Consider the following 24,912-nt stretch of genomic DNA (forward strand, 5'->3'; position numbering starts at 1 on the left):
TCAGGAGTGTTAATTTCCACATATTTGTGAATTTTCCAACTTTCCTCCTGTTAATGATTTCTAATTTCATACCACTATTACTAAAAACAACAACAACAACAACAAAAACACACCCTGATATAATTTTTGTCTTCTTGAATTTGTTGAGACTTTGTAGCCTAATATATGATCTATCCTGGAAAATGTTCCATGTGCGCTTCTTAAGAATGTGTATTCTCCTCTTGAGAGAGAAATTAAGTGACTTGCCCAAGGTAACAGAGCTAGTAAAAGGCAGGATGGGGATACAAATTTAGGGGGCAACGTCAATGATCATACTAGGGGCCAAATACCATCAACAGACATGTTTTGTTTTGTCTATGTAAAATTTTAAAAACCCAGTATTTCACACAATTCCAGATTGCCAACTCCCTTGAAAAAACCAGAAGACCTAGCAACACTGCGCCTCCATCCTCATAAGGAAACGAGACAGCACCCTCCTGAGACAACATATGCTCTTCCTAGGGCCACACAGCTCCCTCTCTCCCTTTCACCTAATGGGTGCCTGCCTGAGCCACCTAACCCCAGCCCGTCCCAGCCAAAAGATGAGTGTGTGACCCCTGCCTTAGCCAAACATTCCAGAAAGTAGTCAGCCACCACCTGTAGCCGCACACCTTTATCTCAAAAACAAAGATGGTTTTTACCCACATTCTGAGTCCCACAGAATGACCCGCAAATGCTCGCTGCGGGTATTTACCTTCAGAGCAGCTGTGCCAGCGTACTGCCTGCTGATGGAGTCACCATTGTTGGCCCACATTATCTGATAGATCCGATTGCATTTCACCGGCAGTGGCTGCTCTGGGGGCATCACACCTAATTTTTTCAGCTAAAATTTATACATTGGTGGATTAATTACATATAAACCAAGACACCGTAGCATAAAACATACTGCAGAAAAAGGAATTACGTTCATACACAATTTAGAACCCTTAAATAAAAGAAATGGTGTTTTCAGCCCTGGCCGGCATGGTTAGAGTGTCAGCCTGTGCACCAGAGGGTTACAGGTTTGATTCCCAGTCAAGGGCACATACCTGGGTTGCAGGTTCGACTCCCGCCCTTCAACCCAACGTCAGAGCTCATACAGGGGGCAACCAATCGATGTATCTCTCTCATCAAAGTTTCTATCTCTCTTCCTCTCCCTTCCTCTCTGAAATCAATAAAAATGTATTTCAAAACAAAAACAAAACCAAAACCCTAGAAACCATGCTAGGAATTTCCATCTTTGAATTCATTACTCAGGTGTTAGGGCCAAAAGATCTAAAAGGGGACCTGGGTAATGACATAATGACTACAGGAAGCAGCTGCCAGCAACTGGGGCATCAAGGCAAGAGGCTGGTTCTGTGGTGCCAAAGGGACCAACAGCCCAGTGATGGCACTGCTGGAAGGACTATAACCAGATGAAGAAGCGAGTCCCTTTTTTCGCCTCCAGCCTCATGATCTTCCTTTAGTGTCCACTACTGGCAGAGCCTGACACGAAGCCAGTCGGCCAAGCATAAATGAAATGTACAGACTCCCAGCTCCAAATACATGAGAGAGGGTTTAGAGATGAGGTAAAAAGGTAAGTGACCATACAGTGACACCCGATACATTTTTAAATGTTGGGCCTCACATCTTGAAATGTGTACTTAAGAAAATACCACTTGGTTCAAGTTATTTCTAGTGGAGGTTGTGCTTTCCAGGTTTTAATGCAACAAGAGTTTTATGCCATAAATGTTCTAAAGAACAAAGATTTTAGTTATTAGTTTACCCTTGAAAAAATTAAAAATGAATATTTACAATCCAACAGATTCCAAGTTACCTGCTGCTCCATGACCACTCGTGCGATGGCAGCTTGAACCACGTTGGTGCGGTCCAGGCAGTCCATGCAATTAACTCGAAAAATCCCTTCTTGTTTACATATTACCCCAGCTTGATCAACCCTTTTCAAAAACAGCATGGGATTATTTCACAACATGAAACACTTTAATGCTTTTTTCAAAAACCAAAATTCTTTCAAGCACAGCGATGCGAACAGCAGCACTGGTTACCAGCTTGCTTGGAAGAGCACTGTGTGCAGGCATTATTGAGTCCTATGTAGACACTGTTGATTTACACAATAACTCAACAAGGAAGACATTACTATCCTCATTTTGGAAAGAAAACTGAGGTACAGAGAGACACTTGCCCCAAGTCATACAACTACTAGGCAAAACGGACCCGTTACTCTTTTCTGCACATTTAAAATAAAAAAGCACTTTAAAACACCATCCTGTCCCTCCTCTTTGACTCCAAGAAGAAATACATCTAAATTAGCTCATTCACTTTACCACCTAATACAGAGTCATGCAGCATGCCTTGCTCATCTCATTTCTCTTGTCATCTGTGGCCTTAAAGTCTAATAGAAAGTTCGGTTCTGTCCTTTAAGCCAATTTTTTCTTCCTGCCTCTCCCTCCTATAATCTGAGAATTTTCATCCTTCCTTGATAATTTTAAATGCCTGACAACTGAGACCAGGTACCTCTAAGCCCTCCTTCCATGTTAGGGATGGCAAGAAAGAGGAGAAAGACATTCAACTATGAAGTATTAGAATGAATTAAATAATAGTCATCGGGCATTTCACGTCACTTTGCCCAACCACCTGACACCTCTTCCCGGTTCTCAGCTACAATGCCTAATGCCTAACCCTCTCTTAAAAAGGAGAACAGGAAACGGGAAGCAAAACTAGAAAAACAAAAACGCTTTCTCAGCTTGCTGCTATTATTTTAATGCTTAATGTTACTAAACAAATACACATGGTTTCACAGACCAAGAGTTTGTTACACTGATTTCTTATGAAATAAATACGTACCAACACCACTTCATGTCAAGAATAATGTCATAAATAGCATCTGTTAGTGTTTGAACATTCTCAAACTTCATTCCTCGGCTAAAATACAAGCCAAAACAAAGAGAAAAATTTTTAACTTAAAAATATGATATTTAAGATAGCCTAAAAAATTAAAGAAAATTATTACTTTAAATAAATGAGGTTTACACTATTATAATTTATATAGGCAATTACATAAACGTTTATAGCTAATCTGTCATGTGGAAGAAAATATACTGAAAAATATACTGAAAAATAAAGATATCTAAAGCTTCTCTCCCCACCAAATTTTCAACACTTAGATAATTGAGATCACGTTAGAACCAGGGTCATGATAAAAGAACCTTGCTTTCAAAATACACACAAGTTAAAGTTATCATCAAGATGGTTCACTAATTGTTGATTTTCCAGAGCAAATTCTAGTGAACTTTATCCATAGAGAAAGAAGTGTTACTAATAAAGTATGAAAATGAGCCAGCAGGATGATTTTTATTAAGGGGTTTCTGTTACTTCTGCCAGGCTGAGGCTTAAGCAGAAAGGTAAAGCTCCAGAAATTCTTTACTTGAATAATAAAAGGAAAAATGAACTCTAAGTCTCCAAGTTATTTAGGAATAGAAAAACTATAAATATTTCAGAAACAATTAAGTTAAATTTTTAGCCAAAATAAAATCCATATGAAAATGAAAACAAAGTAAACAAATAATATTTCTTCCCTTTCCAACAATGAGAAGAAATTTTTCTTCCCAATAAAGAGAAGCTTAGGTCCCTGGGGCAGCATCGTACCACAACCATTGGAACTGGTAAAAAAACTCATCTCAGGAAGCACCTTACCAGTGCTCATGGAAGTCAAATGAAACATAAGTGAGGTGCGCATTGTTAAAGAGCAACACCTGCTTTAGGTAAGCGTCCCCGATAATTTTCTCTCTTCCTGCTTGGTCTACCAAGTTAATAATAACCTGTAAGAGTAAGGAGAAAAAATTCATTTTAACCAGATGATAGAATCATAATGTGACTTATTTGGAATTATGTTTTAGAAATATTTTCTAGCTATGCTTAGAAATCCACTCAAGCATTAATCTTTTTCCTATAAATTAGATTTTCATTTGTTACATTTAGGTTTATGATAACTGCTTACATCAATGGCATTAATAGTTTTTATATACATTATACATTTGTAATAACCAACTAGAATAGACAATGAAAAGAAGGTCCTTTAAAATAGCAAATCTTGAAAATATTTAGAATACTTAAAAAAAATTTTTTTTTATTGATTTCAGAGAGGATGGGAGAGGGAGAGAAAGATAGAAAACATCAATGATGAGAGAGAATCATTGATCGGCTGCCTCCTGCTCAACCCCCACTGGGGATCGAGCCCACAACCCAGGCATGTGCTCTGACTGGGAACCAAACTGTGACCTCCTGGTTCATAGGTCTACGCTCAACCACTGAGCTGGTGGCAGCAGATCAATGATTCTTTCTTATCGAAGCTACCCCCACCCTTCTTTCTCTAAAAAAAATAAAATAAAAAATATATTTATAACATTTATAATAGTATTTATATTTATGATAAAGTTTCAAGAAATAAAATTCTAATAAAAATTTACAAATTAGTAAGGTCAATTTTATTCACTTAAAAATTATGGTTAGTGCTTTTTAAGTCCAGTTTAAGACCCAAGGTCAAAAGATGTTCTATATTTTCCTCTAAAAAGTTTTGTTTATATTTAAATCCATATTCACCTAGAACTGATTTTTGTATATGGTATGTAAGATAGATATCAGAAAGCAAAATTACTGTGTTAACAGTAGAGCATATTTTATTTTGAATAATACCATTCAAAATGGCTGTACCAACTTATGCTCCCTCTAACACAGCGGTTCTCAACCTGTGGGTCGCGACCCCTTTGGGGTCGAACGACCTTTTCACAGGGGTCGCCTAAGACCACCAGAAAACATGTATATATAATCACATATTGTTTTTGTGATGAATCTATGCTTTAATTATGTTCACTTTGTAACAATGAAATTGGGGGTCACCACAACATGAGGAACTGTATTAAGGGGTCACGGCATTAGGAAGGTTGAGAACCACTGCTCTAACAATATGTGAGAGTTCTCATTTCCCACATTCCTGACTTCATCTCTTATCATCAAACTTTATAGTTTTTTTTCAATCATTTCGTTTTTATTTCCCTGCTGGGACTTTCTTTGGGATTGCACAAAATTTATATATTAATTTTGGAAGAACAGAAATCTGTTGAATATTGAGTCTTTCCTTCTAAGATTACTGTATTTTCTCTCCATTTATTCAGATTTCCTTTTGTGTTCTTCAGTAACTCTCCCCTGGACCCCCGCCACCACCACTGTCATGGTATCCTTTTGTATGCTTACAAGATTTTAGGTTATTTCTTCCTGTTTTATTTTTGTTGCTGTTAGAAAAATACATCCTATGGCATTACACATTCAGACTGGTTATTGCTAATGGATTAGTTATTGACAGTTCTAGCTCAATCCTGTATCTGAAATCTGGTCATCTTATTGAACGTGTATTTCATCTAACAGCTTTTATCTTACTTTGGTTTATATGATCACATTCCTACATGACTGTATGAATATATAAGAAAGGTGGGCAAAGAAAAGATACTGAAAGATACATATTAAATTGTTATTTCCAGGAGGTAGAACTAACTATATGGGTGGTACTGAGAGATGCCTTTTATTTCTTACTCTAGAAACTTCTCAAATCATAATAATTGACAGATTAATCTCTTATCTAAAAATGGTCTAGTCAATTGTAATTGAAAAATAAAACTGATTTAAAAAATTAAAGTTTTAAAAAATAATAAAAATGGTCTAAAGTAGCTGACAATGATATTTCTTTAAAAATATTAAGAATATTCTTAGCTTACATGTGTTCTTTAACTTCATGAGAAATGCCATTTTGCTTAATTATGAATAGTACATTGTTATTTTCATGAAATTTAAAGAAACAGATATACAATCATTTCAAAATAGAAAGGAACATTAACTACTAGAGATCAAAGCCCACCTGTTTTTTGTAAATTTTCAGTTGTTCTTCGAAGTGGGCACAGAAATAGGCAACAGTTTCCTTTTCACCTACAAAGAAGTGATATAAAATCGATTTTTTCCTTCCCCTGTTTAAGAAAAAATTAGTGTCTATTCCATCGTTATTCTTACTTTTAAAAAATTGACAGCCCAAAAGTAAGATTTTCTAAAATTATTTTAAAATGAAATACTAAGCCAAAGATCTGATTTCTTCCCCCCTATTAAACTAAATTAAAACAAAGTACAAACTGTGAAATTATAACATTATAATAACAAGCCAGCCAACTTATCAGAAAAGGTTTCATGTAGTTTATAATAAAAAATAAAAACTTCTTTAATCAAGGATATTAGAAACTGAAGTTTTACCAAATTCTCATAAATATAAATTCAGTTTTGAGAGAAAAATATTTTGTAAACAATTTTTAAAAATCAACCTAATTCAGTAATCTAATTAGGCTGACATGATTTAGCTATTCCAGTGTTAAAGTTAAAATACAAAAATAAATTAACTTCTCAATAATTTAAACAATAACAAACACTTCACAGTGAGGCATTTCAATAAAGGCATCTTGTATAATAGATGCCATCTTAAGATATTTCCTCCTTCTACAAATATTGGCTTCATTTACCCTTTTCCAAAATTAAACATCCAATAAAGTATTCTTCAAAAAGTCAAGAATTTAAAATGTACAATAAGCTGTTTTGCTCTATTGTTGGGGAATTTGTTAAATTGTCAACAACCATTATTGCTCTTATGTTTATATCACTTTCCACTAAATTTCACTGTATGAGTTATTGTTTTGAATGAAGCATCTAGCAAAGCAAATCCAAATCTATAACGTATCTAATATCTGTCTGACATCATTTGCAAACCAAATAATGGACTTGCTTACTCTTGTCCAGCCGAGGTCTTGGATTGTATCGATAGCCAACCTGGCTCCAAAAGACAGGCACAGAGCCTCGGGTTTGAATAAATGACAAGGTATGATTATGGACATGAATTAGCTGCTCAGTCTCCACATAATTTGCAACATTTCCATTTTTATCCACCCCTCTTCGTTTATAGCGCATTCCTAAAACAAAAACAAAAAACAAACAAACAGAAAACAGCAACATTTTTTAAAAATTTAGCCTAACTAGATCATGCTTATCTCACTTTCAGGATAGCCTTGGGGATCTAATGTGCAACTGCCAGGCAGAACTGGATCAATTTATCCCAAATCATAACTGCATGCATCATGATTTTTACAAACTGAAGCTACGAGAGCTCCTATGCACTGAAAGAGAAGGATTTTCCCAAAGGCGCTAGCACTCAGGAAGGATTTATTACTGTGATTGTGATCCAACCCATCAGTGGGAACAATGGTATTTTAGAAGCACATCCCAAGTGACTTTCTTCTCTTCTTTCTCCTTTTGTTAACTCTTCCCAGTTCGCCTCTATCCAATAACTGGTCCCCAGTCACATGACAAAGTGACTGAGCACTGAAACGGACTGTTTCCAGATCCATATGGTCATCGGCATTTCAGCACCCCCGCAGGATTTCCATTTAGCCTGGATTTGATTTGCAGGTGATTACAGCCTTCCACACACCTGCTCTGTGCCGACTGCGACGTGAAATGAGAGCCACTAGGAATCGTGGGTGAATGTCATCTACACAGGTGGACTCCTGAGGCGGGGTCTCGGGGCTGCTTTTCTCATCATCAGATGACTCACTATAATTTACCACAAGTTCTTCAATCTGCACAAAACCTTGGATAATGGGGATAATCCAGAAGTCCACATCTGGTGTCTGAAAACAATAGGAACATCACGTTGTTTCTATGCTGTACAGCACTGACACTTTCTTAAACCCAAACAGTAGCCAGCACATACTTGTTAGTTTATTAGGAACAGAAACTTTCCATTCTTTAACCATATATTCTGCTCACTGGAGAACACAAAGGAGTGGAGGGAGGAGTGCAGGTGGAGCAGAGAGCATTTCCTTTTCTTTATAATAATCACTCAAAAGAGAGCTGCCTGAGAGGGATCACACCATAGGAGCCAGACAGCGGGGTCCAAATTCAAGCTCCGCCATTTACTAACTCCCCCAGGTGAGTCACTGCACCTCCCCAGTGCCTGGACACTCTGCTTTGAAAAACAGGAAAACTACTACCCTATTAGGTTGCTGTGAAGATGAATGAGTAAAATGGAAAAAGTCGTTAGCATAGTGCCTGCCTGCTTACAGGAACTAGTTAGCAATAGTACAGGATAAACAGTGAAGGCTGAGAAGCTTCCCAGAGAGTTGTTCTTAGTCCCTCTTTCTCTCCTGTCTCCATAATCCTATCTAGCCCTAATCTCAGCATCAACTTCAAACCCACCTCTTCTCGCATAACCACACACTCCAGGTCCTATCTCATGGTTCTGTTTTATGGAGCCTGCAGGCAGGATCTTGGAAGGTGGCTGGAAACAGTAAAGGGCCGACCTGCCTTCATGATTCTTATCATCACTCCCATTATTTGTGTTTTTTTCCCTTCTAGCAATACATGCAGAACTCTTGGCGGGAACAGAGACTTGTAAGTGGCCAAATGCCACCTTTATAGCAAGTCACCAGTTCTCAATGAAAATGCTAAATATCTACAAAAACTCTGCAAAACAGAGCTCAACACATCAGCAAGCAAGACAATATTCATTACAGACACCCGTACTGCTAATCCTGCCACAGAGTTCTGGTGGTCCCAGTATCAGCATCATAAAGAGGCAAGAACTCTTTCTCGATAGAGACATGATAGATAGCTAGTGGTAGGCATTATCTATCTACTAACTCCCACCAAGGAACAGAAATAGAAAAAAGGAGAAAGGTTTGAAAAAAATTTTAAATAATATACTTATTTAATCCTCACCTGAGGATGTGTTTATTGATTTTTAAGAGAAAGGAAAGAGAGAGTGAAGGAGAGGGAGAGAGAAGAGGAGGGGGGAGGAGAGGGGGAAGGGAGGGGGGGAGAGAGATATCAATTGGTTGCCTCTCCTATGTGCACCAACCAGGGACTGAACCCATAACCTAGGTATGTGCCCTGACCAGGAATTAAACCCGAGACCTTTCTGTGTAGGTGACAGCGCTCCAACCAACCGAACCATAATGGCCAGGACAAAAGGTCTGAAATTTCTGAAAGGCTAAGAAAAAGATAATATATGATCCTAATCAACTATTTGCCCACTTTGTGTCCAAAACAGTAACTGGCACACAGCAGGCCTTCCACAAATATTTGTTGATTGACTGAATAAATTAATTAGTTGTCCTTGGACAGTCATAATTCTCCAGCATAATGTGACAGAGTAAAGAAAGACTGTAATCACCAAAAACCTCATCATATTCTCTATCTTCCCTGATTCAAATACTGGCAGTACTAGAATGTCCTTGGAGAACTGTCCAGATGAGGAAACAGGAAAGTTAAAAAACTTGGTATTATTCAAGGACAACTGGGCTTCAACATTTCCAATGGGTAAACAAACTACCTCTTTTATAGGAACTCTGAGGACATTAGTTCCCCAGTCTTAAATGACTACTATCCTATGGCAACCTGCTAAAAAGCTAGGCCTGTGGCTAAGCAATAGTGAGCTACCTTAAAATACCCAATGCCTTAGTTTTCCCTGGCTAAATGATTCCATTCTATAGGGAAAAACATTAGAGATTTTAAGACAATTTTAAAATATTTGCTTAACTATAATTATCTTAGAATATTTTAGAAAACAACTACTCACACCAATCTCAGTAAGATCTTGTATCATATATTTATTCCAAAAAAATCGATCATCAACCTGGAAAAGGTAGAGAATAAACAGTTCAGAAACCTGTTGTTTCAGTTTCCCGATAAAGCCAAATAAGTCCATAAACTGCTCCGGAGGGCAAACCCTGCTCTGAACCGTGAGAGGTACCTTCTGCCAGAGGGGCCGGGGGTCCCTCTCTGCAGCGCTTTGCCTCTGCACTGAGTTGGTCAAGTCATAGGTCAAGCTGTAGTAAAAGGATTCCGAGTCCATGAACATCTTCAGCAACTCTTCGAGTAATCTTCTCTCCAACTTTTCCTTTTCTTTACTTTCCTTGACCTGTAAAAATGTGGATCTACTATCACTGCAGAAATGAAATGTAAAGACAGCCTATGTGGGTAATACACACCTTCCTAGGAAAGAGGTGAAGCTAATCACTAGGACAGTGGTTCTCAACCTTCCTAATGCCACGACCCTTTAATACAGTTCCTCATGCTGTGGTGACCCCCAACCATAAAATTATTTTCGTTGCTACTTCATAACTGTAATTTTGCTACTGTTATGAATCGTAATGTAAATATCTGATATGCAGGATGTATTTTCATTGTTACAAATTGAACATAATTAAAGCATAGTGATTCATCACAAAAACAATATGTAATTATATATGTGTTTTCTGATGGTCTTAGGCGACCCCTGTGAAAGGGTCGTTCGACCCCCAAAGGGGTCGCGACCCACAGGTTGAGAACCGCTGCCCTAGGACATGCAGAGGCAGTGCTGGAATATGATAAGTGGTTTCAAAATAAGTTCACTGGCAGGAAAATTACCCCTCAACTTAAATCTAATAAAAAATAAATTCCAAGCCCATATCAGTTAAATTCTTTTTTTTCTTATTAAATCTTTATTGTTGAAAGTATTGCATATGTCCCCCCTCTTCCCCCCATTGACCCCTTCTAGCCCACCCCCTACCCTGCCCCAGGCCTTCCCCACCCCACTGTCTGTGTCCTTGGGTTATGCATATATGTATGCAAGTTCTTCCCTCCCTCCCCTGCCTTCCCTCCAAGATTCCGCAGTCTGTTCTATGCTTCTATGTTTCTGCATCTATTTTGTTCGTCAGTTAATTTTGTTCATTAGATTCCACATATGAGTGAGATCATGTGATACTTGGCTTTCTCTGACTGATTTTGCTTACTTTCTTTTTATTAGGAGCAGATACATTGGACTTAATATGCGTAAAGGTCTTCAGTAAAAACTTTGAGTCATCAGGAGATGGTATAATCTTCTCTGGTTTGTTAATTCCAAAATGATGCTTCTTACAGAGCTAAATAATAGGGAGAGAGAGAGAATTCATTATTATTAATATCTACTTGCTAAATGTTCAAATGTGAGTCCAGCAGTGGATGCTACTGCTCCTGCACTGTGGTTCAAAGTAAACCTCAAGAGTTAGAAAAACGACCAAGGAGACAACTGGTCACAGGAAACACAGCTGTGCTTTCAGTGATTAGAAAGCTACAGTAGAAGACAGGCAAAGAATACAGGGCAGGATATACTTAGGATTTAGGGATGGGAAATTCACGTTAGGATCATAATTATGGTTAACATAACTGAAAAATAAAATGCTCCAGCTGAGGTTAATTAATGCTTTAAAAATTGGCATCTAAAATTTTAAACATGCAAAATGCACGTTTTCTATGCTCCAAGGGCATTACTCCACAGCTGTCTGTGCTAAAAATTCATTCATGCCAGTTAACTGGGTGTTCTGGTTTAGAACATGTCAAGAGTCTGCTCTACTGCAGAACCTTAAAAGCTGGACAGGTCAACTGCTTCCTCTCCTCCTATCCTCATACACTAACCAATCAACAAAAAACATAGTCTCTGGGTCCAGGGATTAAATCTGAAGAAGCAGTATATAGAGGCTTCAGGAAATGTGTGGGCCAACTGGCAAAGGTGAGGAAGAGGATGGGGACGTGTTAAGACCAGAGAAGGGCACAGAAGTTCTGAAGACAACTACCTGGTTAAAATCAAGTGTTTTACATATAATTTCACACACCCCCTCCCAGGTCTTCACTATCCTATTGCCCGTGTTCATGGTAACTCCAATATTTTGTTCTGAGCACAAGACCCAAATATATAACGTCTGCCTGCTATTGACACACCAGTCCCTCGAATTCAGCATCTTCAAAACTGATCAACATCTGTTTCTCAAATCTATCTCGGGCAACTACTATAGCACCCACGGGATCACTTAAGCAAGAAAGCTAGGAGTCATCTTCCATTATTCTCCTTCCTAAAGTCTCTCCTATCAAACCCAACCACTTGCTGCTGATTGCTACTGTGTTAATTCAGGTCCTAATCTTTTGCCCAGACCAGTATTTCTCAAAGTGCTTAACAGACAGAATTATTTATGCACAATTATCTATCACATTTAGTGCAATGACCTAACAGCTTCCTTTCATGAGCTGGGGAGTCTCACTCTAGCACCAGGCTTCCAGTACCAAGCATGGTTTCAGGCCCCCATCTTTCCTGTAGCCCTTCTAGTTCCCTTTACTGTGTAGGGGACAAGTTTCTACCTGGAACTGCCTGCTTCTGGATCCAGAGTCCAGGAGGCCTATGGCCCCATTCAAACCACTGTTCTGTTTATGGTCCATGAAGATACTACTTCTCTCCAGGCCTAGCAATATCTTCTTTGTTTTTCTTTTTATTTACTGATTGATTTTTTAGAGAGAAAGGAAGGCAGAAGGAGAGAGAAACATCAATGTGAGAGCAAAATAACCACTGGCTACCTCCTGCACATCCCCTAGCAGGGATCGAGCCTGCAACCGGGCCCGTGCCCTGACCAGGGAATGACAGCACAGCCTTCTGGTGCATGGGACAACACCCAACCGAGCACCCTGGTCAGGGCTCTTTTCTTTTGTTAATCTAACCTCTTCCTGGGCTTGGGCCCAATACCCCTTAACTTCCTTCCTTACCAACAATACGCCAAAATGTACCCTAAACTGACATGAAGCTACTGATGTCATCACTTTCCTCCCTTGGTATGAATATTCTCCTGATTCATTATTCTCTAAGAAATATTAATGTGTTGTATTGTGGAGTAACACCTCAGACTCACAGGGCATATATAAAATAAATGGAATAACCTTCTCAATACCTCCCCACCCTCCAAAATAAAAACTTGAACTCTAAAACAAATATGGCCCCAAAGGTTTCAGATAACCATTGTGATCTGTATAGGGAAGCACAAACACTACAACATCTTCCCCAGAAGTCTATCTCTACCTCTTAAAACTGTTTTTCTAAATAGAAATTTAAAATTACTTTGAACATAAACATTTTCAATGAATATTCTAGAATCCTCCATACAGTTACCTTTAGAAAAAAAAAGTATAGGCCACTATCTTTTTAAAAAGGTTAAATGAAGTCCTACACAAAGTATGGATAGAGAAAATGAAGTCTGAGATCCTTTCCAGTCCTAAAAGGCTTTGTTTAGACAGGGTTCTTGGGATTACAACACACCGTGTTGACAGTGGATCACTTTCCCTTTTCCAGAGGCCCAGCCAGGTCTGTGCCGTGTGTGCTTAGGCCTTTATCACAACCCTGACACACATGATCTCAAAGAGAAAGCCACCGCCACAAGCCCCACGGTGCTCCCTGATATCTTCTATTACTCTAGCCACTTACATTTCATAATCAAGATTAAGTAAGAGCTGCTGTCTAAGAAAATAAAAATAAATGATTTTTACTTTAAAAGTTGCTATCTATCTGTGTCCATCTGGAGCTAAAATTTTAAACAGATGTCTGATGGGAAACTAAATATGGGAAATGATGCAGTTATCTATTAAGGCAATGAGATACAGCAAATACGATATGCAGACATGGAACATCAAGCCTATAAAACTTTAAAGGATTTTTTTTTCCCCAAAAGAAAGAGCACCTCTGTTCTCATTTATTTGAACCCCACAGATTCTTCATACCCTTGTCTAGATTTTTTTTAATGGCACACTGCTTTGAAAAACAGTCTGGCAGTTCCTCAAAAAGTTAAACATAGAGTTACCACATGACCCAGCAATTTCATCACAAGGTATATACCCAAGAGAAAAGAAATGCCCACCAAAAATTTGTACATTAATGTTCACAGCACATGCCCACTCCCCATAACCACCTCAACCAAAGCAGCTCTGATCTTATGCATCTCATATACTGGATTTCACCGATTTGGAAACAGTTTCCACTACTAAAATGGAGTTTAAAAACCATAAGATTAAATTATTTTAAAGACATTATCCATGTCTAACGTTGTATGATTCTGGTCTATTAAACCAAATCCTCATAATTGCTATTATATTCATATCACGTTTCCATACAATTTCCTGAGAAAGCACCTTACCTCTAGCTCAAGATCCTGAGGTTCCATTTCAGAAAGTGACAGCACAGCAATCTTGGTAACTTTACAGACCTCATGGTCTCCTGGAAGTTTGCCCACCAGCGCTTTCTGCCTAATTAAAATAAGCCACCATGGAAAATCTGAAACAGAAAAGTCATTATTAATGTCTAGTCTCTATAAAGTGCTACTGTCCTGGGAGGCTGAAGGTGAATAATCCAACACAACGTGCATTAGATATAACTCTTTAAAGCAGCGGTTCTCAACCTATGGGTCGCGACCCCTTTGGCAGTCGAATGACCCTTTCACAGGGGTCGCCTAAGACCATCCTGCATATCAGATATTTACATTATGATTCATAACAGGAACAACATTACAGTTATGAAGTAGCAACGAAAATAATTTTATGGTTGGGTCACAACATGAGGAACTGTATTTAAAGGGCTAGAAGGTTGAGAACCACTGCTTTAACGTAAAGGACACAACAAAATATAAACATGGCCCTTAAACATATGAAAGGGTGTTTAATCTCACTCGTTAATTAGAGGAATGCCATTTTCACCCATCAGATTGGGAAAAATAAAAAAGTAAGATAGTACATTTGCTGCAAAGGCTGTGGAGAAGCAGGCACCCTCATACAGTACTGGTGGGAGTACACACAGATACAATTTTTCTGGAGGGAAATTTAGTGGTACCTAACAATAAAACATTTGCACTTACCTTTTAACCTAGCAATCCCACTGTTGTAAATTCACCTTAAGGTACACAACAATACACAAGTATATACAGTTAAGTCTTTTCACTGCAGCAATTTGTAATTGCAAAGAACTGGGAAGAACCTGAATGCCAAGATACGGGAGAATGGTTGAATAAACTAAGGCACATATACTCAATGGAGTATTTGGCAGCTATGAAAAATAATTAGAAGTATTCTATGACTGATAAGGAGTGATTCCTGGATATATTAAGAGGATAAACTGGGTATATTATTAAATCAAAGTACAAAAGTAGAGTATTCCACACTTTATACAAGAAAGAAATGAGAAAATGTTGAGTATCTGCTCATTTGTTCAATAACAAGAGGCAAGATAAATCAGAAATTAATGAGACTGGTCACCTACAGGAGATAGGCAGAAATGGAACGGAAGAAGGGGGCAATGGGGATAGTACAAGGGAATGAAAAATAACAGTCCTCTGAGTATACTCTTTTGTTAGACATGGTAATGTTTCATGTTGCCTCAAAAATGAATAGCTCAAATAACCAGAATGTGGAGGAACCCCAAAATGAAATGCAAACAGTAACCCAACTCAGCTACAAATGGAGAATGTAACCCACTATAGGAGACAGGGAGGACAAAAACTAAATAACTTTGGAAAAGAGTATTTTGTAAGGATAAAGGCAAAAACAACTGAGCACGATACTGCATTCTGGTTAATGAATTTGTTTTTCAGAAGGGTATGGATTAACAATACCAAAACTACTTTATGTGTACACTAGGACTGAGCAAATTAGTAAATATACTAGAGGCCCGGTGCACAAAAATTTGTGCACTCGGGCGTAGGGGGTCCCTCAGCCTGGCCTGTGCCCTCTCGCAGTCTGGGACCCCTCGGGGGTGACCACCTGCTGGCTTAGGCCTGCTCCCTGGGGGGTTGGGCGTAAGCTGGCAATCAGACATCCCTCTGGCAGCCCGACAGCCCTCGGGGGATGCCCATTTGCCAGTAGGGAGCAGACCTAAACTGCAGTCGGACATCCTTAGCGATGCTGAGGAGGCAGGAGAGGCTCCCATCACCACCGCTGTACTGGCAGCCATCAGCCTGGCTAGCCCGCTGGCAGCTGAAAGCAGGTTTCTGGGTTTGTTTAGCTTCTATAATTAAAACTCTGTTGCCATCACTGGCGCGCTAAGCTCTGAGCCCGCTGGCAGCTGAAAGCAGGTTTCTGGGTTTGTTTAGCTTCTATAATTAAAACTCTGTTGCCATCACTGGCGCGCTAAGCTCTGAGCCCGCTGGCAGCTGAAAGCAGGTTTCTGGGTTTGTTTAGCTTCTATAATTAAAACTCTGTTGCCATCACTGGCGCGCTAAGCTCTGAGCCCGCTGGCAGCTGAAAGCAGGTTTCTGGGTTTGTTTAGCTTCTATAATTAAAACTCTGTTGCCATCACTGGCGCGCTAAGCTCTGAGCCCGCTGGCAGCTGAAAGCAGGTTTCTGGGTTTGTTTAGCTTCTATAATTAAAACTCTGTTGCCATCACTGGCGCGCTAAGCTCTGAGCCCGCTGGCAGCTGAAAGCAGGTTTCTGGGTTTGTTTAGCTTCTATAATTGCAACATTGTTGCATCTGGAGCTCAGAGCTGGGCTGCGGCAGGCGGGGAACCTTGGCTTCCTCCGTCACTGGAGCAAGCAAGCCTCCTGTTTGCTTCAGCTGCGTGGCTGCCAGCCGCCATCTTGGTTGGCAGTTAATTTGCATAGCTCGCTAATTAGCCAATGGGAAGGATAGCAAAGTTACGGTTAATTACCATGTTTCTCTATTATTAGATAGGAGGATTGAGGGGAAGTGAGGAAGATGGTAAAACAAATGAAAGAAATCTTAATACAAGCAAGAAAAAAGAAAATACTCAGAGGCCTAATAGTTACCTTTCCAATCCAAGTTTTAACTTCTCACAAACACTTTTTAATTAAATGAGAAATAGTCTATGAAAGACTGCATGTAAAATCAACCTTTCAGTTTATGAGTTTATATCCCTAAGAAAAATATACCAAAAATAAAAATAATTAAAACAGTTGTTTCAGGAATTTCTTATTGTAGAAAAATAGCATGATATATATTTCCCATATGAAAAAAGTTTTTTAAAGAGATACATAGTATTTCAATTTCCCCCACTTTTTCTTCCAAATATTAATCAACTCTCACATTAGGAAGAGTGTTTTGAAGATGCTTTTTTAGGCATTTCATAAATGCAAGAGTTTGAAAGTGTTTTATAATTCTTTATGGAGTAGGGTGGAAATTTACTCCAAAGTTTCAAGGCTTTTACAGGCCATTTCATTATTCATTATCATTAAACATTAACCAAGAACCTACCATGTGCTGGGAAGGTATGAATCAAGGTTACCAAGCACCTAACACACAATAACCCTAACACAGAATAAAAAATAATACACTGTAGAATGTCAATACATTTATTGAATAAAAAGAAATCCTTGCCCGGCCGGCGTGACTCAGTGGTTGATCATCAACCTGTGCACCAAGAAGTCACTAGTTCGATGATCGGTCAGGGCTCGATCCTCAGTGTAGGGTGTGCAGGAGGCAGCCGATTGATGATTCTATCTCATCATTGATGTTTCCATCTCTCTCTCCCTCTCCCTTCCTCTCTGAAATCAATAAAAATATATTTTTAAAAAAGAAATCCTTGCCGAACCGGTTTGGCTCGGTGGATGGAGCGTCGGCCTGCGGACTGAGGGGTCCCGGGTTCGATTCCGGTCGGGGGCATGTGCCTTGGTTGCGGGCACACCCCCACTGGGGGGCGTGCGGGAGGACAGCTGATCGATGTTTCTCTCTCATCGATGTTTCTGACTCTCTACCCCTCTCCCTTCTTCTCTGTAAAAAATCAATAAAATATAAAAAATAAATAAATAAATAAATAAATAAATAAATAAAAAAGAAATCCTTACCAGAGGTTCTTAACCTCAAATAAGTAATTTCTATTTTACACTGAACAATTTAGAGTGTTGGCAGCTGACCAGACAAGCCAGCATTAGAAAGTCCTCTTCCATGCTATGCCTTCTTAATGCAGTTTACTTTGGATTCATTTGTATTAATATCATGAATTGTAATCTTAGTAAGTTACAGTATGACAAACATGATATGCATAATCAAATGTAATAAATTTCTAATAAACCATCTAATGGTATAATACCAAGATATAAAAATACTAACTTTCAAACACAGAAGTTTTACCCCAAACATAAACTCACTTGAGAAACCAAAAGGCATCCTTTTTTCCACAAAAATATTGGTATTGCCAATATTGAAATTCAACTTATGAACTCAAACACAATTAAAAATAAAATATGCATATTTTAGAGTTTAGTTAGCTACTCACACAGAATAAATCTGAAAAGTGGAAGTGCTCCTTTTAAAAAACTATTACAGATCAAAGTTCAATATACCTGGGGGGTTATGAGAAAGATTAAATCTGACAAAATATGCCCAGCTGGTGTGGCTCAGCAGTTGAGTATCAACCCAGGAACCAAGAGGTCACTGGTTTGATTCCCAGTCAGGACACATGCCCAGGTTGTGGCTCGATGCCCAGTGGGGGATGTGTAGGAGGCAGCCAATCAATGATGTTTCTCTCTCATCATTATTTCCATCTCTCTCCCTTTCTCTCTCTCTAAAAATCAAAAAAATATTTAAGAAAATAAAATTCTGACAAAATGTAACACAAATAATCTCAACAGAGAAGGAATTTTGTAAATAGTACCTTCCCGTTTCAAGGAGGCTTCAATGTTCTGGACTTCGAGGTCGGAACTCAGACTCAAATTCTAGCTCCATCACTTATTTCCGTGTACTTGGCAGCACAATACTTAACTGCTCTATGAAATGGACTAAACTGCCTACTGCAGAGAGTAGTTGTGAGGATGAAATAACCTTTTAAATTCATATTATCATTACTAAAGCTAATGTTTACCAGACAGCAAACCATACTAAAGCTCTCATTGAAACAGAAGCAGTATCTAAAGCAGTGGTTCTCAACCTTCCTAATGCCGCGACCCTTTAATACAGTTCCTCATGTTGTGGTGACCCCCAACCATAACATTATTTTCGTTGCTACTTCATAACTGTAATTTTCTACTGTTATGAATCGTAATGTAAATATCTGATATGCAGGATGTATTTTCATTGTTACAAATTGAACATAATTAAAGCATAGTGATTAATCACAAAAACAATATATAATTATATATGTGTTTTCTGATGGTCTTAGGCGACCCCTGTGAAAGGGTCGTTCAACCCCCAAAGGGGTCGTGACCCACAGGTTGAGAACCGCTGATCTAAAGCATGTCCCGAGAGCCAGGTCTCCAGCAGAGGCTGAGCTCCGCAGGGGCCCTGCCAGGCTCCTCGTCCTGTGCCTTGAGGATGGGGTTTTCTAGTGGCTTTTTAGAAAAAGTATACAGCAATGTTAGCGACACTCCATTCACCACTGAAATATGTAAAATATTTCATGTCCTTAGTGTCATAGCAAGAAGTCTCTATAGACAGCAGAGGACTGAAATTATACACTTAAAACCCTGTGCATAACCCACTTTACATTTTAGTGACTGAGACATCTTCTCCACTTCAAAGGGAGAACAGGCAGATGGCGAGCACCACTTTAAGGGGTGAGAGCTCATTGATGAACTGTCTGTGACTCTTCAATCCTACTTGTAGTAATTCCCTTAATTACTACATCAAGAGCCTCTACTGCCAAATTAATCAAGATTCCTGACAATTTTCAAACTATTTCTGAATCTATCATGGAATATATACTTTTGCTTTTTATATTCCGTTATTTCTTACCCCAACAGAGCTTATCCTTGTCTTAATCTTCAAAATAATCTCAATTTAAAGAGCTTTTGTGATCCACTTAAATTCTCCAGCCTAAAGCAATCTTTTCATGAGTAGCTGTGTGAAGATACAGCTATTTCCCCAACATTACACAGAAAATAGAAACTACAGACACACAGAGAAGATAATGTGAAGACACAGGGAGAAGATGGCATCTCCAAGCCAAGGAAAGGCCGCAGAAAAAACCAACCCTGATGACGCCTTGATCTCAGCCTTCAAACCGCCAGAATTGTGAGAAAATAAATGTGTTATTACAGGTACTCAGTTTGCAGAACTTTGTTATATGGCAGTTCCAGCAAACAATACAGTTCCTACGTCACACCTGCTTAATACTTCCAGAGCTCAGAGTTCAGTGACGGTCATGAACAGCGCACCCACGCCCTTTTAAGACTGTCAGTGACATCTGTTCAAATAAATGTATGTTCCTATCTCACCAGGCAAGATCAAAAACTCATGTATTAATATGTAGAGAGTAAGTAGGAGGATGAAAACGTTTAAGTACATACGTTTTATTCCCCTCGTCCTCTCCCCCAGAAGGTAAGATGCTCCCATGGGAAAACATGCCTGCAGTGATTATCTGGTTCTGAGGCATACCAAAAGCACACCTCCCCTCACCCAGGCTAATGGTGTGTGTGGCCAGAGCAAGAGACATAACGGGGTCCAGAGAAGGGAGGAGGCATCCCCAGGACAGAATGAAGAAGAGAAGGCAAGAGTAAGATGAATGCTCAAAGGGCTAGGAGCTGGGGGCGGAATGACACATACAGGGTGAGGCTGCAATTGTCTCCATGGGTAAAAAGCAGCAGGGAGCCCAGAAAAGATTTCCCTTCGTCCCCCCTACCCCACTCCCTTTAACAGCCAAACCTTAAAAGTGATGTGACAAGGGGGGAAAAAGGTAGAGATTAGAAAAGGGAAAAACAGATACTTTCCCCGTCCAACTTTCTTTTTAAATAATTTTTTCTTTTTCCAGTTCACTCTATTCCCCACCGTTACAATATAAATATCCTATATAACAGGTACCCCCACTGCCTACCAACCACTTGTTTTTGGTCCAGAGAAAGGCAAGTGGTGCAACAAGGGGAAGCACACGTAAATGACCACAGGAGCTGAACATACTTTCACAGCACCATAAAATCATCCGCCAGTAAAATATTTGTTAATTGCTTGGAGGAGATAACTTTTGGGTTGTCTGCTACGTCCAAACCCTGGCTGCCCCTCCCGCCTAGAGGAGCACACCTCTGGAAAATGTCTGTGACCAGGGAGAAGAGTCTCTATCTTAGGGGGTCTGAACTACACTCACTACTCAGTCCTTGATAGTCAGTCTCCATGGTTGTAAGAAACATCAGCCCAGCCAGTGTGGCTCAGTGGTTGAACATTGACCCATGAACCAGGAGGTCATGGTTCGATTCCTGGTCAGGGCACATGCCTGGGTTGTGGGCTCAATCCCTAGTGGGGAGCATACAGAAGGCAGCCAATCATGATTCTCTCTCATCACTGATGTTTCTCTCTCTCCCTCTCCCTTCCTCTCTCTGAAATCAATAAAAACATTTTATTTATTTTTTAAAAATATATATTTTATTGATTTTTTACAGAGAGGAAGGGAGAGAGAGAGTCAGAAACATCGATGAGAGAGAAACATCGATCAGCCGCCTCCCGCACATCTCCCACTGGGGATGTGCCCGCAACCCAGGTACATGCCCTTGACCGGAACCGAACCTGGGACCCTTCAGTCCGCAGGCCAACGCTCTATCCACTGAGCCAAACCAGCTTCGGCTGAAATCAATAAAAACATTTAAAAAAAAGAAAAGAAACATTAGATATTGGTTGGTTTGAGGGCTGAGGCTGGTTTGAATGCCATAAGAGCAAAAATTTTGTCTTACATACACAGAAACAGAGAAAGGCAAATGAAGAGAAGGAGGTAGGAGAGGTATAGGGAGAAGCAGTGGTCAGAGACCACCTGACCCAGAAAAAGTAATCTTGGATCCCTATACAATGTCTACTTCTTGGTTTTGGTCCCTAAGATTCCTTATAAAAATTTGGGGTTTTTTGCTCTGTTTTGCATAAGCTAATAGGTTTGTATTTGCAACCAAGAGCCTTGATAAAATAGTGATCTGTAATTTATGAAGCACCTTCAGGTATACTATCTCATTGGAGACTGGCAATACCCTAGGAAAAAAAGAGGGCGGTCAGTTTTACTCTTGTTTCACTGCTTACAAAGCAGAGGCTTGGAGACATTGTGGACCCAATGAGCCAGCCTCCTGGGATGCATGCCCTTGTGACATCCCCTCCCATGTCGACTCTGGATTTGGCTTTGTGACTTCCTTTGGCCAATGGGACATTAGTAGACTCAGTGACAGAAGCTGATGCTTAATAAACCCCTGCCTGTTGCAGCTTGTCTTCTAGCCACCACCCTAAAAGGATAGGTATCCAGGAGAGAGAGGACCCAAGGAGAGGCTATGTGAGATGAGATATGAAGGAGATGCCACAAGCAGGAAAACTGGGACACCTCAGGCAAGCTCCCTCCCAGCTCCAGGCTGCCACAGTAATGACCTTGGCTAACAGAATAAATGAAAAGGATGTTAAGCAAATTCCCTTTTATATCAAAGCTAATAAATAAAGCTGAATCCAAGTCTTCTGATTGAGTTCAGTGATTTATTCACTGCTCCAAGATGTGAAGAAAAATAACTCAAAAATTTCATATACTTCATTTAAACAATAGAAAACGAAATTAATTCAGAACACTCAGCTGTGAAATTATCTTGTCAGCATATAAATGAATTAAAAATATATGTATGTAAATGTAGACAGGTAGGAGAGTGTTACTAAAATACTTAGCATGGTTACAGAATCTCTAAATGCTTTTCTCCTCTGTATTGAAAAATTTTTTTAAATATCAAAGGCAGAATATACAAAAATGCTTGGGGCAATATTATTTCTAATAGTGAAAAAATAAACAAAAAACCCACACTATTACCCAGTGATAGGAAACAGGACAAATTATGGTATATTCATACAATAGTGTAAACAAGGGACTAAAGTTTCATACAGCAACATGGATAAAGCTAAAAAATGTAAAGTTGAGTAGGAGAAAAAGTGAAAGAATACAAACAGCTTAATCACTTATTAAAAAATTAGCAACATATCTGTTTAGGAATACATATGTAATAAAAGCAATAATGAAAGGCAAAATTCAAAATGGCAGGTTCTCTTGAAGGGAAGAAAGCAGGATATACTTGGAGAAAGGCATGGTGAGGGCTCCAAAGACATTGGTCATATTTCATTTCTTAAGTTGAGTGGTAGATATAAATGTTTGTTTTATGATAACCTATACCTTATATCTGTGGTAAACAGCTTTTGTATCTAAAATATATTTCAAAATGAAAACAGATTTTTAAAAAACCACCAAAAAACCTAATAATGGAAAATTAGATTGTCTCCAGCAATATGTGCTTTATACCCAGAAATCAACCTAACTCACAAATGCTCGATAATTTTATTTTACAATAAAAAGGGGCACACTTAAAAAAAACAAACATGTTTATATTGATTTTTAGAGAGAGAGGGACAGAGAGGGAGAGAGAAACATCGACATGAGAGAGAAACATTTATCAGTTGTCTCCCGCACATACCCTGACCAAGAATCACTAGGGAGTGAACCCACAACCTGGGCAGGTGCCCTGATCAGGAATCGAACCAGCGACCTTTCGGTGCCACAGGACAACACTCAATCAACTGAGCCATACTGGCCAGAGTAAAGGGCACACTTTTTTACTCCTAATTACACAGCAATAATGGTAAAGCCTCCAAGAGCTCAAAACTCGTATTAAAATGGATACGAAAGGAAAAATAGATATTTAAGTATAATGCTTAAACTATTTCATTTAGTCATTTTCAGGATATTTTGGGACCCAACTATGTAACATCTATTTTTTCACGAACAAAATTCCCTCTGAACCCAGGGCACAGGTGTCTGTCCTTCCAAGAGGGGGCCTGCTGAATTACCTAGACCAGCGGTCGGCAAACTGCAGCACGCGAGCCACATGCGGCTCTTTACCCCTTGTGTGGCTCTTCCACAAAATACCACGTGCGGGCGCGCACGTACAGTGCGATTGAAACTTCGTGGCCCATGCGCAGAAGTCGGTATTTTGTGGAAGAGCCACACTCAAGGGGCCAAAGAGCCGCATGTGGCTCGCGAGCCACAGTTTGCCAACCACTGACCTAGACCTTCCATCAATTTGTCTGCCCTGGATAGGGCCCCCGGAAAGGACCACACCCCATACTAAGAAACGCACACTCTTCCCTGGCCAGTTAATTGTATCAGGAATGGACAAGCTGACCCAAAGCCAACAACAGCCATGGTCTGCCACTGCCTATCTCTCTAGCCTTATTCCTACCATCCTCTCCTTTGAAATCAGTGCAGTTGGGGGCTATCTTTCCATCAGAGCACCTACCACCATTATCAAATAATTATATGTTTGTTTTGGTGATTATTCACCGATGTCTGTTTTCTCTCCTAAACTAGAAGCTCCATAAGGGTGGGAATTGGTCAGGTTTTGCTCACCACTGCGTTCTACCAACTAGCACAATTCCTGACACATGCTAGGCATTTGATAAATGCTGTGTTTTAAGAGGAAGAAAGGGTTGTAATATTATACCTCCTTTTTCTCTAAAGTTTTATTTCATGAAACTTATATGGCAATATACCCACTTTGGGCAGACCCAAAATTAAGGCAAAGGAATTAAAGCCATAACAGAATCTACATTTATCATCAAAGAAAAAAATGTCAAAATACCACAAAAAATTTGACAAGTTTAAGGAGTTTACAGAAACATACCTGAATGAAGCTGAATTTTCCCAATAACACCTTCTACCAAACCCAAGCAAATGGGATTCCAGGCAAGAAGTAGATCAGTAGCTAAAATAAAATAAGAAACAATCATGAGAAAATATTCATCAGAAAACAAATTAAAACAGTGTATTAAAAGCAGTATATTAAAATATGATCAATGCCCAAAAAGAGCAGTTATGAACACCCAAAACTGAATACATTACTATCAAGCAATTTTTGAAAAAGCGTTAAATCAAAGCCTGAGAAAGGCTTCTGTCAATAAGGACAGTTATGGGGAAAGAACTGACATTCTGAAACTCTGCTCAGTTGGAGGCAAGTACTCTAGCGCCCTTCAGTGGGGGAAAGAGGCTGGTACACTACAAGACAACAGAGATGCCGGCAGTCCTATAGTCATAGCTAGTCCCAAA

The 24,912-nt window shown here is 39.4% G+C and overlaps 1 protein-coding gene across 3 annotated transcripts in view; it reads right to left on the minus strand.

Moving 5' to 3' along the window:
• Positions 1-24,912, minus strand: part of INPP5F (inositol polyphosphate-5-phosphatase F) — a 48,741-nt gene that overhangs the window by 15,607 nt on the left and 8,222 nt on the right. For 2 of the 3 annotated variants that reach the window (XM_014550565.1, XM_014550567.1), the window contains exons 2-12: positions 24,491-24,571; positions 14,073-14,209; positions 10,878-11,006; positions 9,683-10,024; positions 7,535-7,733; positions 6,837-7,016; positions 5,927-5,994; positions 3,712-3,836; positions 2,863-2,940; positions 1,835-1,955; positions 734-862 (exon numbers count right to left, since the gene is read on the minus strand). In XM_014550565.1, the coding sequence (XP_014406051.1) occupies positions 734-862; positions 1,835-1,955; positions 2,863-2,940; positions 3,712-3,836; positions 5,927-5,994; positions 6,837-7,016; positions 7,535-7,733; positions 9,683-10,024; positions 10,878-11,006; positions 14,073-14,099 (1,398 nt within the window). In that variant the 5' untranslated portion in view covers positions 14,100-14,209; positions 24,491-24,571. Of the gene's footprint in view, positions 1-733; positions 863-1,834; positions 1,956-2,862; positions 2,941-3,711; positions 3,837-5,926; positions 6,033-6,836; positions 7,017-7,534; positions 7,734-9,682; positions 10,025-10,877; positions 11,007-14,072; positions 14,210-24,490; positions 24,572-24,912 lie in introns of those variants that run through there. The other variant, XM_014550566.1, reaches the window with a different exon arrangement.

Source organism: Myotis brandtii, unplaced genomic scaffold (assembly GCF_000412655.1).
Source record: "Myotis brandtii unplaced genomic scaffold, ASM41265v1 scaffold604, whole genome shotgun sequence".
Taxonomy (NCBI): domain Eukaryota; kingdom Metazoa; phylum Chordata; class Mammalia; order Chiroptera; family Vespertilionidae; genus Myotis; species Myotis brandtii.